Source organism: Neopsephotus bourkii, unplaced genomic scaffold (assembly GCF_033783945.1).
Source record: "Neopsephotus bourkii isolate Nb327-2 ecotype Australia unplaced genomic scaffold, CSIRO-AGI_Nbou_v1 NB_1373, whole genome shotgun sequence".
NCBI lineage: Eukaryota > Metazoa > Chordata > Aves > Psittaciformes > Psittacidae > Neopsephotus > Neopsephotus bourkii.
Window position 1 is genome coordinate 3,209,085 of NW_026901852.1, and position 13,778 is coordinate 3,222,862.

Genomic DNA, 13,778 nt, shown 5'->3' on the forward strand with positions numbered 1-13,778 from the left:
CCTCAGTCTGCACCAGGCACAAACGGAAAGAGATGGACTTGTCTTCTGTTTCCACCAAACCTATTCCCTCATTTTTTCCTGACTCAAATTAATTGTTTTCTCCTTCCACACTGCTTTCTTTTGCCATTAATATCTTCCAAAATGTTCTTTTTACACAACTGGTTTCCTCATTTTCTCCGTGGTTTCTACTATGATCTACATTGCAATCTTGGCAACTTTCACAATGTTAACACACTTAACCCCTGCAGATCATAGCACAGCCATGTCATGCATTCCCTTAATATTCCTTTACCTCATTCTATACTATATAACTAACACAATAGGCACAACAGAGATTGTCCATAGACCAAAATTACCTTTCTCAGTAAAGATACTATCTGTTGTCTTACTGAAGGAGACTGGCTGTTCAAGTTGTACACCATGAAAAACTGAAACAGTTGCATTTTTTCCACAGACACAATTTCTGTGCTACCATGGGCTTCAGATAGTAAACCTATGGCATCAGTGAAAAACTGAAAAAATATTCAGATAGTCATCACAAAAGAGTTACAGGCACCTATGATACCTTTGTTTTAAAATAATGTTGACACAGTATTTAGGATCAATGCAATTCTTCTAATTAAAAGACACAAAACCCCCCAACATTGTCCCTTTACCTGATTGTGCTGATTAACTACAACTATACCTGTTCTATACATTCAGTGGATATGAAACCATTCCTCATGATATTTGAAAGTTCCAGGTGTATGTGAGCCCTGGCTGTTCCTTATGCATGCCATTAATGCTCCAACAGCTTCTCTAGTACTGCAAGAGCCTATGGAAAATGAAACCCAGTAATAATTATAGTTTCATTAACACGAACAATGTACTAATTGCAATGCTTGTCAGAAACTCCTGATATTCCAACACATGACCCCTACCCAAAAAGACAGCATCTGTCACAGATTAAACTACTTATAAATCATTCCCAGAAAGCATTGCCTTGAACGTGTCATACAAAAAAAGGACCTTGTGAGGTCTCGCAAGCCCTTACTTTAGAGTTACACTAAATTATGCCAAAAACTACATGAGAATCATAAATCTTATATCCACATATTTGCAACAAAAAACAATCTGAAAAGCCCTGTCACTGGGCACACCTATGCAAGAAATACCAGCAGAACAGAAAAAATAATAGAAAAGAAAAATACTAGTATGTAACAAACCTTGGTGTGTAAAGAGAACAGGAAGACACTCACAACTTACTAGTAAAACCACAGAATACTAATGATTTTGCTTATGGCATGAAGACACACTTATGATTATTATGAATTCCACTCTGAAATACTAACAGTGATAATAACTATCTGGATTTTTTCTCCCAAATTAATTGTAATACTAGATCAGAAATCATATTTCTGAGGTTTAAAAATAATAATTACAAATACAGTATTTATTTTCTTACCTAGATTAGCATCTGCAGAAACCTGAAGAATTCTAATCGTGTAGCTGAGACCGTCAGGGCTAGGTTTGAGCAATTCTGGTAAATAGTAATCTATCATGTAAGTGCTTTGGTGATGGTTCCCTTCACACAATATTACTAGAAGAGAAATCCAGATGTCATGCCACTGGTCAGTGCAAGTGCTTTCTTGAAAACGCAAAGTAAAATGGGCTTTGTGATTTATAAACATGGCTTCCAAAAGACCACCTGGACAGTGATCCTAAGAATCACTATCTAGGACAGTGAGAGCAAGAGACTGATCATTCATCACGTCTAGGATTTGCACTGGAATTGTTCCGTCCAACTGTAGTATATTTTCAGTGCCCACACTCTCCACAAGACAGCCAGGAGAAGTGTATTTTCCTTTGACATGTCATTCCAAACTTAGTAAATGTTTTATCAGCCTTGCAAACAATGGATCTGATTTTTCATCAGAACCAGTAATGGTGGTTCAGGGTATCTGAAGAAGATTCATGAACATCAATTTAGCGTCTAACACCATCCAGAGGTTGTTCCCAGTTCATATAAATGTATTCCAGCAGCTTCTCAATCACATCTGAGTTCCCATTAAGTTTGATTTTTAGCTCTGGGAAGCCTGAAATGATAACAGCCAATGCTGAATTAGTCCAAATAGCAAGGATTCTACACAAAGATATTGCCATATTGGATTCTTTAATCCTTTTAAAAAGAACAAACAAAAAAATTCATTACTACATTTTCAAATATTTATTTAATATTTTTTATTTCAAAATAATAATTCATCACATTAGCTTACCTCACACTAAACCAGGTAAGGAGACACTAACAATGCATTGAAGGAAGGAAACTAATATAAAAAGGAGGTGACGAATTGGATGTTGCAAGTGTACACTTAGTTATGTCACATGCTGTTAACTGGTCACAGCTAAATATGGGGAAAATAAACCTGACAAGCCACTATATTTGCTATTTTAAAAAGAAAACATTACTATCTGCAGGCTAACAGTTTATTAGATGGAAGCAGATAAGCCTTGCAACCAGAAAAAAAAGAACAAAAAACCTCATCTTACTTTGACTATTCCACTCATTGGCACACATTTTTTTCTTCTGTACTTTTAAAATCATAGCAGGTGATGTCCTAAAGCTAAAGTTATCTGCTTACATAACAAGTGATTCTGCCACACATTACCATCAGGTAGTTGGTAAACTAATCCCACTTAGGCTTGAAAAACAAAATTTCAGTTTAGCACACAAGAGAAAACTTAACTTAGATCTAAGCAATATCAAGACACTGTGTTTTTCAAGCTTACAGACTTATTCAGAATATATTAAAAAAAGATTATCTGTGGCAAAAACTAATAGCATTACACTGAAAACATCAAAAAGATATTCCATGAACTATGCAAAATGTAAAAAAAAAAAAAACCCACAAAACAACCAACCCCCTCCTCCCAAACATGAAACAATACAAATCAAAGGAGAGGCTAACTCTGAACTCAAGGACAACTGATGTGATATCTAATAATAGTTTTACTCCATTTTCACCCATTTTCTTCCATTCTAGCATAGCCAGTGCTCCATAGCAAAGAAAGAGAAGAACTGAGTGAGGGAGTTCCTCCATACACAAAGTCCTACAGCTGCTCACAAACCACACTGGCACACACAGGTGTTTCACTGACCCAAGAAGCAAGTCACTGACCTGTAATAGCAAAAAACAAAACAAAACACCACCACCACCCTTTACCATATCCCAGCACATGAAAAAGCCATTTTGTGCATAACTGAGAATCTCAGAAGATCTGAGATTTCTTGTAAATTGTTTTTCTCAGATTCAAACCCCTACTCTTAGTATTCCACGTGGCAAGGAGAGAGTAAAGAATTTATCCTGCAGCAAAGACTGATACAGACTTTGGCAAGTCTTGCTGTCAGCATCAGCAAAGCCTCTGAACCACACGGGTAGCACTGAGCTATGACATTGCAGAGTCTTTAGCAAAGAAATACATTTATCAAGCAAGGTAAACTGGCTTCAACTGGCTCACACATTGATTTAGTAAACAGAATAACAGCCAGTCTCGCGGTAGTCTGAACAGTTTGCTGGAGCTGCTACATGGCAGAAAAAGATATTTTACATTAAAGTGCAGCAAACACTGTGTACTAGAACGATGTATCAAAATTACAAAGATGGTATTGTATTTTCCTAGACTGCTTGTAGTTGTATAATCACAAATCTGTAGTGTCCACCTGGGTAGCAAGTATTCATGAATTTATACTCCAGTGTAATAGGAAACTATTAATGCCCTTTAACAGATAAGGAATATAGAACTGCCCAGTACAATACAAAGGGCTGTGGCCTATTAAATTCTACTGTTCAAAAAAATCTGCACAAGAAGTGAACACAATTTGTTATAGCGCACCAATAAACAGCTCTTACAGCCTAATTCATACAGATCGATAAGGTTTTGGTAGGTACAGACATTTGGTGAGTCTCAGAAGTATTTGGTAATTTCTAATTTATCAGTAACAGCATTTAACTTTTTTTTTTGGTTGGACAGTTGAACTGTAACTACATAATCATGATGTACAAATCATAGCTTGCCGAAAGACTCACTACTGCTCTCACTCCTATTAATCTCAGCAGTTCAATTTCCACTAAAGCTAAACTAAGTTTTTATACATACAGGTTGTGTTTACTACAAAGACAAGAAAACTGACCTGAATAAAAACACATGGGTTTGAGTATTACTGAACTTCCCATCCATTAGGAAGTTTGTGAAGCTTTTCAGTAAACTACACATACTTTGCCATACAAAAGACTCATGGTGTTTCCACAAACTTCCTTGGATATTTTCATGTAATTTCTGTACAAGCACCACTGAAACTTTAATGCCTATCAGTAAATTGTGCATCACCTGAGTCAGACCAATACAATTTCCATAATTAAAAAAAAAGCATTCTTCATTATCCCCAGAAAGCTATATTCTTCCAACTTCAGACAGAATTAATAGTGAAAACTTATTTAATGTTCAATTTGGCCAGATATGTAACTATAGAAAAACAATCAGCAGATGCAAGGGCAGCATTTTAAAATGAAGTTTAAAAACTTAAAGACAAATTCTGCTACAGTTTCTGCAGGTTCCTGTGACAAACTTTCACTCATTTGATTCTGCCTGAGTAGAGCTGACCTTTCCCAGAAACCTTCCAAAAAAGACCAATGGAACACAGTGCTGCTCCTTTCTCATTTTTCAAGCAGTTCCTTGATGCATAAAGCGTATTTCTATGATTCAACTTTCTTCTAGCATGAAGACAGGCAATACATAAACTTTTAATGTACAAAACACTCCATTAAGCATCCTTCTCCTCTGGTGCCACAGTGAAGAGGCGTCGTGTTACACAATGCTGGAAGATGTCAAGATATTAAATGATGACTGCTGTGACAGGCTGAACAGAATATCAATACTGAATCAAACACTCACAGAAAACGGAAGAGTATTACTCTACCTGAATTTTAATAAGTGTGTCTATTAATTACAGTGTTCAGTCACAATTCAGATAGCAAAACCACAACTCAAAGGCCTCCCTTAAAAGTAGTAGCTCTAACACAGTACCAGTGCCTTAAATGTTACTGCTTTTACTTTCCTTCCTTGCCTTTTTATTTTATATCAAACTGTCACAAAAGAAACTCATCAGTAGCTTTTTCTCATTTAAAATATGTATAATTCTAAAATTACATTCCCATCTTTCATCACTGTATGGCTATCAAAGTGATAGCCAAACCATACCAGATTATCTTGCATGAGTGAAATAAAAACAGAAACAGCTTACATTGAATTTACTTGCCTGTTTTCTTCCTGTATGTCAAGTAGTGACTTCTGGAGAAACTGAAGAACTAGTGATAATGATTATGGCATATATGTATTTCAAAGTTAAATAGGACAGGAAAGTTCTATCAAATCAATCATGCATACACTTCACACCAGACCGAATGAACAGTTATCAATGTAATGGTGAATTTAACTCCATAAACAAACCTGGTTTTACAACAACTCGGTGCAAAACAAGAATTTCCAACCCATCTGGCCTAATCCAAGGCATTAAGAGTTCTGGTTCCTGAAGTTACCAAGAATTAAAGACGATAAAAGGTCCACAGTAAGCTGTGAATATTACCTGCATGCTGAGGGCACAGTATGTCACGTTATCCCATATTACCAGCAGATCAGACTTCTATCAAATTATTGGTAAATAAAATTCTTGCCACAGCAGGCCTGGGGTTGCTACAGTCATTGCATATTAGTACCACAAACTCTCAGTAATTGAACTACAACAATTTGTAGCGCACAAGAGATTACTTCTAGATAAGGAAAACATTAAAAAAATAAATACTTACTCTTCAATTTTTTACCTTGCAAACACTTTTCTCAAGGGATCCCTCACCTCCAGTGAAAAGTATGTCTCTCCCAAAATATCCAAACAAGCTTTAACCATGGGATCACATGCAGAGTCTTGATCCATCTTTTTCACCAATGGCAAAATCCGTAATCAACAGAACACATGATCAACAAAAGCTGTAGATATATCCTATTATTAACAGTGGCAGAATTGCCTCCCATGCAAGTACATGATACAAAACTGTCCTCTCTTTACCATATCCCATTGAGTTTCAGGTGTTGAATAATGTTTCAAGAATACCCCTAATACCAAAAATATATACATCCAAAATAAGAAACGTGTTATCATTTGCCTTCCATCATTTCTCAATAACTGTAGCCCTTGCTAATTTAAGCATTAGAACTACATAACAACTGCTTTTTACCTATTTCCAGGAACGTTTGAAATACTATAAAGTTCATTTTAGAACTGTATTTTCCATTAATAATGCACATGACACTTTCAATTACCAAAACCTACACCAGCAACAGTGAAGTCTTACTTGTTTGATACACTGCGTGCAGTGCAGAAGCAGAGATGCCAGGTTTTGCTCTTCAGCCTTTGAAAACCCTACATTTGGAAGAAGTGTCCCTTTTTAGAAAGCAATTATGATAACCAATATAAATAAGACATAATTTATTACAAGAAATCACTGGCTCTTAAAGGTTTCTTTCCTGTTCCAATAAACCTACTAATATCACAATCCCTAAAGTCACCTTACACCACCTTTTTTTTTCTAACATTAAAAAACCAAAATACAAGTTTCATTATAATTTAACATTAGGCTTCATCTTCAGTATGACCGTTTCAGTATGACCAGTTTCACAAAATCACAGCATGGCTGAAGTTGGAAGTGACCTCTAGAGGTCACTTGGTTCAACCCCCATTGCTCAAGTAGGGTCACCTAAGGCAGGCTGCCCAGGACCATGGCAAGACAGCTTTCCAGTACCTCCATGAACAGAGACTTTCCAATTTCCCTGGGTAACAGCACTATGCTCATGCTGTCACCCTCACACTAAGAAAGTGTTTCTTGATCTTCAGAAGGAACTTCTTGTGCTTCAGTTTTTGTTCATTCTGTCCCTCATATTACTGTTCAACATGGCAAAAAAAAAGCCTGGTTCTGTCTTCTTTACACCCTGTCTTCAGTAATTTTTATACATTGATAAGATTCCCTGAGCATTCTCTTCACCAGCCTGAAGAATCCCAGTTCTCCTAGCCTGTCCTGCTAGGAGGGATGTTCCAGGCCCTTCACAATCTTAGTGGCACTCCACTGGACTCTCCAGTACGCCCATATCTTTCTTGTGATGAGGCGCTCAGAACTGGATGCAGCACTCCAATTCTGACTAGAAGGCAAGAAACACCTTTTAGTAGCTGTAGTACATTAATCTCGTATGACTTGGTTTTGGGTTGGTTTGGTTTTGTTCAGGTTTTTTAAAAGTAAAGATCACTGGAAACTTCTCTCATCAAACAACAACAAAAAAAACCCCAACCACAAAACTAAAAGAGCATTGGAACAGTATTTTTAGATCAACTACTTAAGTCCTGTCCTGAAGTAATCTTTATTGCATTATCTGTACAATATTCTTTATCAAGATAACAGCTCTCTTCAATTTTATCAACTATTTCAAGCATTTCATCTAAGACTGACCCAGACTTCACAGCAAAACATGGAAGTCATAAAAATCAGGATTTGCTGGATGAAATGACAAACTGTCTCACTGGAATCCCCACTGCACCTGTTACATAGTCTGTGGCATGCCCCTGGATTACAGTTTGGAAATACGCAGAAGTATGGGAACAACACCCCAAAACTTCTCTTACTCTGTTTTACTGTTCAAAATTCATTCAACTTGTATTAATGTAAAGTTAGAACTGTGTAGCAAAGCAGTTGTGTTTCTTTAGCATGTATCAACTAGTTCTGTGTTTTCTATTAAGGGTGTTACAAATAGCAAGTTACTTTTTTTTTTGGTACCGCCAATTTTATGTGCACTAGAGTTTCACTCACTTAGGAGCTCACTATCATGGAACAGCTGAGTCTGGAAGGGACCACTGGTGGTTATCTGGTCCAACCCCTTACTCAAGCAGGGCCAGCTGGAGCCCATTACCCAGGACCACATCCAGGTGGCTTCTGAGAGTTTCCAAGGCTGGAGACTCCATAGCCTTTCTGGACAACCTGTGCCCACAACCGGGCACCCTCACACCACATCTGGTGCTTCTGGATGTTCAGATGAAATCCCTGGGGTGCAGACCTATCCTGGCACTGGGCACCACTGAAGAGAGCTGGCCTCCATTGCCTTTGTACCCTCCACCCGCATATTTATACACACACACTGACAAGATCCTCACATCTATTATCTAGCCCCGGCTGATATTGCTCAGAAAGCATAACTTTTGTTTACTTCCAAGACTAGGTGGCCTCCACCTTTTCCCCTGCCACTGGGCACCTGCCAGCATGCCAGTACTCAGCCAGGCAGCAGGGCCTGTGCCCAGTGCAGGTAACCAGCTTCCAGCTGGACAAAAGCCCGACTCACGACACCCCAGAGGAAGGTGAAGCAGAGCCGCGCTGGCGTTCGAGTGCTTCACCCTCCCCACGACTGATCCAGGCAGCCCAAGTTAACTCGCACCCCACAGTGCCTCAGGCGCACCACGGGGCCTCCCACTCCGGCGGCTTGACGGCGGGTGGCAACACAAGTGTAGGCCGACACCGGCACCCACGGAGGCTGCGGGAAAGAGAAATACAGAAAACGCCCTTACCTACCCTTACGAAGGTGGATTCACTCGCTAGCACACCGCTCTGTCCGCACCACGTGCTGTGCGGACACAACCGGAGCTGTCTGCAGCCAGCCAAGGCCTGCCCCTGGGCGGTACTTATTCCCGGCTCCGCCCGGCCCCCCCCCTCGCAGAGGGTCTCGGGACTGCCCTACGCCCGGCCGGACAGCCTGGGTGCTGCTGGGGGCTCGGTGGGTGTCGTGGGTGCAGTGAGGGGCGGGTTTCTCTAAAGAATACTTACCTAAAAGATAAAGCAGTGTGAGAGTCGCTGGCCTTTGTAAAGCACGACCAGCTTCCTGACTTTAACATGTACTCTTAACTGAGGGAAAAATGGGTGACAACTGATGTATTTTGATGTATTCTTCCCTGTGAGGGTGCTGAGGCCCTGGCACAGGGTGCCCAGAGAACCTGTGGCTGCCCCATCCCTGGCAGTGTTCAAGGCCAGGCTGGACACGGGCTTGGAGCAACCTGATCTAGTGGAAGGTGTCCCTGCCTGTGGCAGAGGCTTGGAACAGGATGATCCTTCAGGTCCTGTCCAATCCAAACCATTTTAGGAATCTGTATCTCATGATGGCAGTAGCTTCTGTTTCTCCCTGAGTAATTACACTTCCTTCTCAGTTCCTGAGGTTCTTCGGTAGTTTTAAATGGATGTTGCATCTTCCAGAGCCTGATTTGTGACGTGCCCTTGCTCCACACAGCAGCTGAAGGTGTCCCTCCATGGCCAGAGGAAGTAAACCCAGTAAATCACCCAATGGAAATCAAGATCCTCTAGTCACAAATCCTTTTTGTCTAAGGAGCAGGAAGTGATTTGAATAAACACATAGCAAAAAATCCAATGCTTCCATGAATGTTTAAGAATGACAAGATTTCACTAAAGAAAAAGGTAAATGTAACAACAGAATCATTCCTTGCCACTTGACTTTCACCCACCACCGACTTTCTCTGCAATCTAAACCAGCTGACATACATAAGAGTCTGTTCAGGACTTTCAGGAAGCTTCTGGATCCCCCTTTAACATTTCACAGTGCCTCCTGACCTCAGACAGGGTAATGGCCAAAGGAGCTGAGAAAAGATTTGACCATATCCAAAGACATAGAAAATAACTTGGTTTGTTCTGTTTGTTGGTTAATTTTCCCTGTTTTGTGTCCAGCCATTTCCAAGAAGCTGATACCATTACTTGGCACAATGTGTTGCAGTGACCTGCTTAAAATGCTGGACTATCTCCAGCTCAAAGACAGACTGAATGCTCTTATTATGACTTAACCTCCCAGCCAAATCAGGCAATGCATCCTCATTTGGTGTAAGCAATATCTTACACCAATGTCTCCTGATCCTTAAGCTCAATTCAATAGCTGCACATTCTGCATTGAGTGTGATCTTCCTACAGGTTCCCCAGTTTCAGGGTTCCACATGTATGTATTTAAGCACATTTTCTGTAATGTTGGGGATAACATTCCATCAACAATCTGCTTTCTAAAAGAGCTTTACTCTCCCCCAATTTTTTCCAGTTAGAGGAAGCACTGTTGCCAGGGAGCTGTCAGGTAACACCTGAAGAATCCATGGTTTGTAGCGCAATGTCAGAGGGAAGAGGCATCTCAAGAGATGAAACAATAGCATGCAAGGCCCACACACGTCAATTCCTCCATTCTCCAACAGCACCAAGTTTCCAGTGTTCAACATATCTTACTTTAGAAGTAGCTCACCTACCACTCCTGAGCAGCTCGCCAGGGGTGGTAGGTCATTAGGCTTAATTTACCTTGACAAAACTTCTGTTCTGCTGGTAAAGAGCAACAGACCCTTGAGTTACTGGTGTTGTGGCTCTGCTGTGTGCTAGAATTCTTGGAGAGACCAAAGCAGCAACACAGTGTTAGAAATTATTAAGGAAAGAATAAAAAAGAAACTAGAAAGCATTGCTATGTCGCTGTATAAATACAACTATGTCTTGAACACTGTGCAGTGTTCATCCCTGTGTCAAAAGAATATAATAGGCCTGCCAGAGGGCTGATGTAGTGTAAGAAGGATGCCCACATGTTGAGAGGGGCTTCCCTCTGTGAAGCCATTGAAAAGCACGGGTAACTTCATTCTCAAAGAGAAACTACTGAAATAGAATACAACAGAAATTTTCTGAAATATTTTTTTTCACTGTTTCTACAATAATTAAGTGGCATCAAATAAAACAAGCAGATGGCACACACAAAATTAAACTAATTATTTAAATCACAGAGTTCATCATTGTATGATTGAGATTCTGGATCTTGAAAATTACATCTCTTCAAAAGCAGCTGGACTAATTCATGGAAGAAACAAAAATAACCCAAACAAGCCAACCAACCAAGCAAGCCAGCAAATGTTTCAAAATACAGAACTTCTGGTTTGGAAATTCCCCAAACCACAAAGCAACTGGAGACTGGGATGGCATTCTGGGGGAATGACACTTGCCTTCTCTGGGTGGTAGCTGAGGACAACAGCTCAGCATTCAGATCCCACACTAGATGATCCCTGCTCTGACCAGACACAGCCATTTTCGCTGTGATGTCCTGGCCTGTCTGCAAATAATCAGGAATATTCTTCAAAGCAGTGGGTTTATGTTCACAGACTTTACAGGTCGCTGGGCAGGGCACGTCTCTAGGATGAAGGATCACCGCCTCCCCAAGATCATGTTTTACGGTGAACTTGCCACCGGTAGCCGCAAGAGAGGTGCCCCAAAGAAGAGATATAAGGACTCCCTGAAACAATACCTTAGCCTTGCCATATTGACTACCATCAGTGGTCCACCTCGGCCTCCAATCGGGAGACTTGGAGGCACACCATACATAATGCCGCTGACTCCTTTGAGAGTTCAGAGAATAGCTCGAGGAGAAAGACCCAGAGATGGACCTGTTCCACCCAAGGAGACCTTCTGCTGTGCTTTTTGTAGCCGGATTTGCCTATCCCACATTGGCCTTCTTAGTCATCAGCGCGCTTGTAGTAAGCGTGGGTAAATGCCCTTCCCAAATCTTCGTTCGCGAAGTCAAGCCATGATGAGTTACAGGTCTGACAAATCAACAACCACCAGTGAAAATCTTTCTCAGAGGAAATACTCTTAATCCACGATGTTGAGAACTCCAACGTTCAAGCTGTAAATTTTAGTCTTCTTGATCTATACCTATACCCCGAAAGTAGAATATTTTAAAGTTTCTTTCAAAGGGAGATGATGAACTTATAATTTGAAAATTCTCAGAAATTGATTAGTTAGAGCAATCTATAATTTTACCACTCAGTGGCGCCAAACCATTAAAAAGAGTTTGTGCATGTAAATAGAAGCCAAGGACCTTCTTTTGAGCCATACTTAGGCAGAAAAAGCCTTTATGAGTAACTGAAGTAACCACAGATTTTCTCCATTCAAATGTACCAAAGCACAAATACTAGAGACTGTTTAGATAAGATGGCATTAAGACATGTTAGGGTGATAACATTGAACAGGAATGATCTTTCTCCCTCCCAATCCTCCATTAAAGCTGCTTTTAATCATGAAAGATCAAGACACTTTTAAATTAATTTGAACAGCACCTGAAGATGATCTATTTATTTATATCACAGCTTTGTAATTGCAACTAGTATAAGTAACATCATGGGAATCTTTACTGCAAGTCTCAAGCATGTATGTTATCCTTTCAAAGAACCCAGTCATCTTACACAACTTACACATCTGTAAGTTCATTTCTTTGAAACTAACTTTCTTTCTGTAAGTTCAGAGAAATGAACTTACAGATGACATCGTATAATCTAAGATTTCAGAATCACGAGATGTTTTCTGGAATGTATTTTCTAATGTAAACATACCTAGCAGTCTGAAATACCTAAATTTATATGGTTACAATACTTATCTATGTGAGAGAGGACCCAAAAAAGCTCTCTTTGTCAAGATGAGGGTAAGGTTCTCAGCCAGCATTGTCAGAAACGTGTTCTACATAGTAGGAGAGTCAAAAATCTTACGCTCTAGATGCAGGTTTGATTACCACTCTGAAATCAAGGAAGTAGCATTTTTTGGATTAGCTTCCATGCTCCAAAGTAGATGTTTTGCAATATAATGTTCATACTTAAAAACAAATGATGTCATCATTTTAATAAAATGATCGGAAACTTAACACTTATTTTCCTGCATTAAAGTCAGCTATGGACAGCAAAAAGCACACAACCTGCACGACTTCAGCCATCTAGAGCTGACATTTAAGAGTCCATATTACAGGGGCAAATATTTCATGGTGTTTTGACTTCATTTTACTTCTGTAGTGAGCCAGCTAACAGATGAACATTCCAAGGTGCAAATACCTGGTCGTGCAGTTTGCTTCTACAGGGCGTTGTGTACCAGTTGCTTGAATTTTCTGGAAGCATTTGCAAGACCCCATATTGGATTTACTACTGCTTGTGTGTTAAGTTCCATCAGTGACAACAGCAAGGAGAAACACCTCTCTTTTACTGAGACTATGCTTATATGCATAGTACTTCTCTGTGTCTTTGCTGGAAGATTTATGGCTTCTGCCCTTGCATTCTAATTACAAAACAAAGTTGTGTTTTGTTCTGTGTCCTAGTTCTACTGGTGATTTTATTCCCCTAGTTAATGAACACAGGTTCTAGTCATTTCTACATACTCTACAGGTAAGAGCAGGCAAGAGAAAATCCTGTATATCCCTATTCCTTCTTTCAGAATATTTTTTTCATGCCTCTTAGAGTATCAAGAGCTGCGTGACTGCAGAGCATTTTTATTGTCTAAGGCTAGAGAAAAGTCAATCCACAAAACAAACTGAAAGAAGCACTCGTTTAGTGAATAGGCTTTGCTCTCCCTCTTGCGGTCTGAGCACACCATTCATGCACCCTTTGCTTTTCCTGAGATCGCTGCACCCTGTATTCACTCTCCGCACCCTGGGGAGTATCTAGAGAGAATGTCTTACTATGAAAGCAAACTATGTGGCCAAAGAGTTCATTAACACCAAGGCTAAATAATTTGTATAGTGTTAGGAACCAAATGATAATTTCTATTATTTTGGCTAAATATTTTTTTCCCCTGTTAATTTGTTTTTAATGCAGAACTTTCTAGGCAGGAGGTATCAAATAGGGAACAGTTCACTTCTTGGTATACCAGCAA

The 13,778-nt window shown here is 39.8% G+C and overlaps 1 protein-coding gene across 1 annotated transcript; it reads right to left on the minus strand.

Moving 5' to 3' along the window:
* Nucleotides 1-293: 293 nt before the first annotated feature.
* Nucleotides 294-2,176, minus strand: THADA (THADA armadillo repeat containing). Its single transcript, XM_061367247.1, is given in 6 exon segments — nt 294-311; nt 657-680; nt 683-763; nt 765-814; nt 1,445-1,971; nt 1,973-2,176. Coding segments are annotated over 6 exon segments (870 nt in total). The 5' UTR covers nt 2,143-2,176.
* Nucleotides 2,177-13,778: the final 11,602 nt, after the last annotated feature.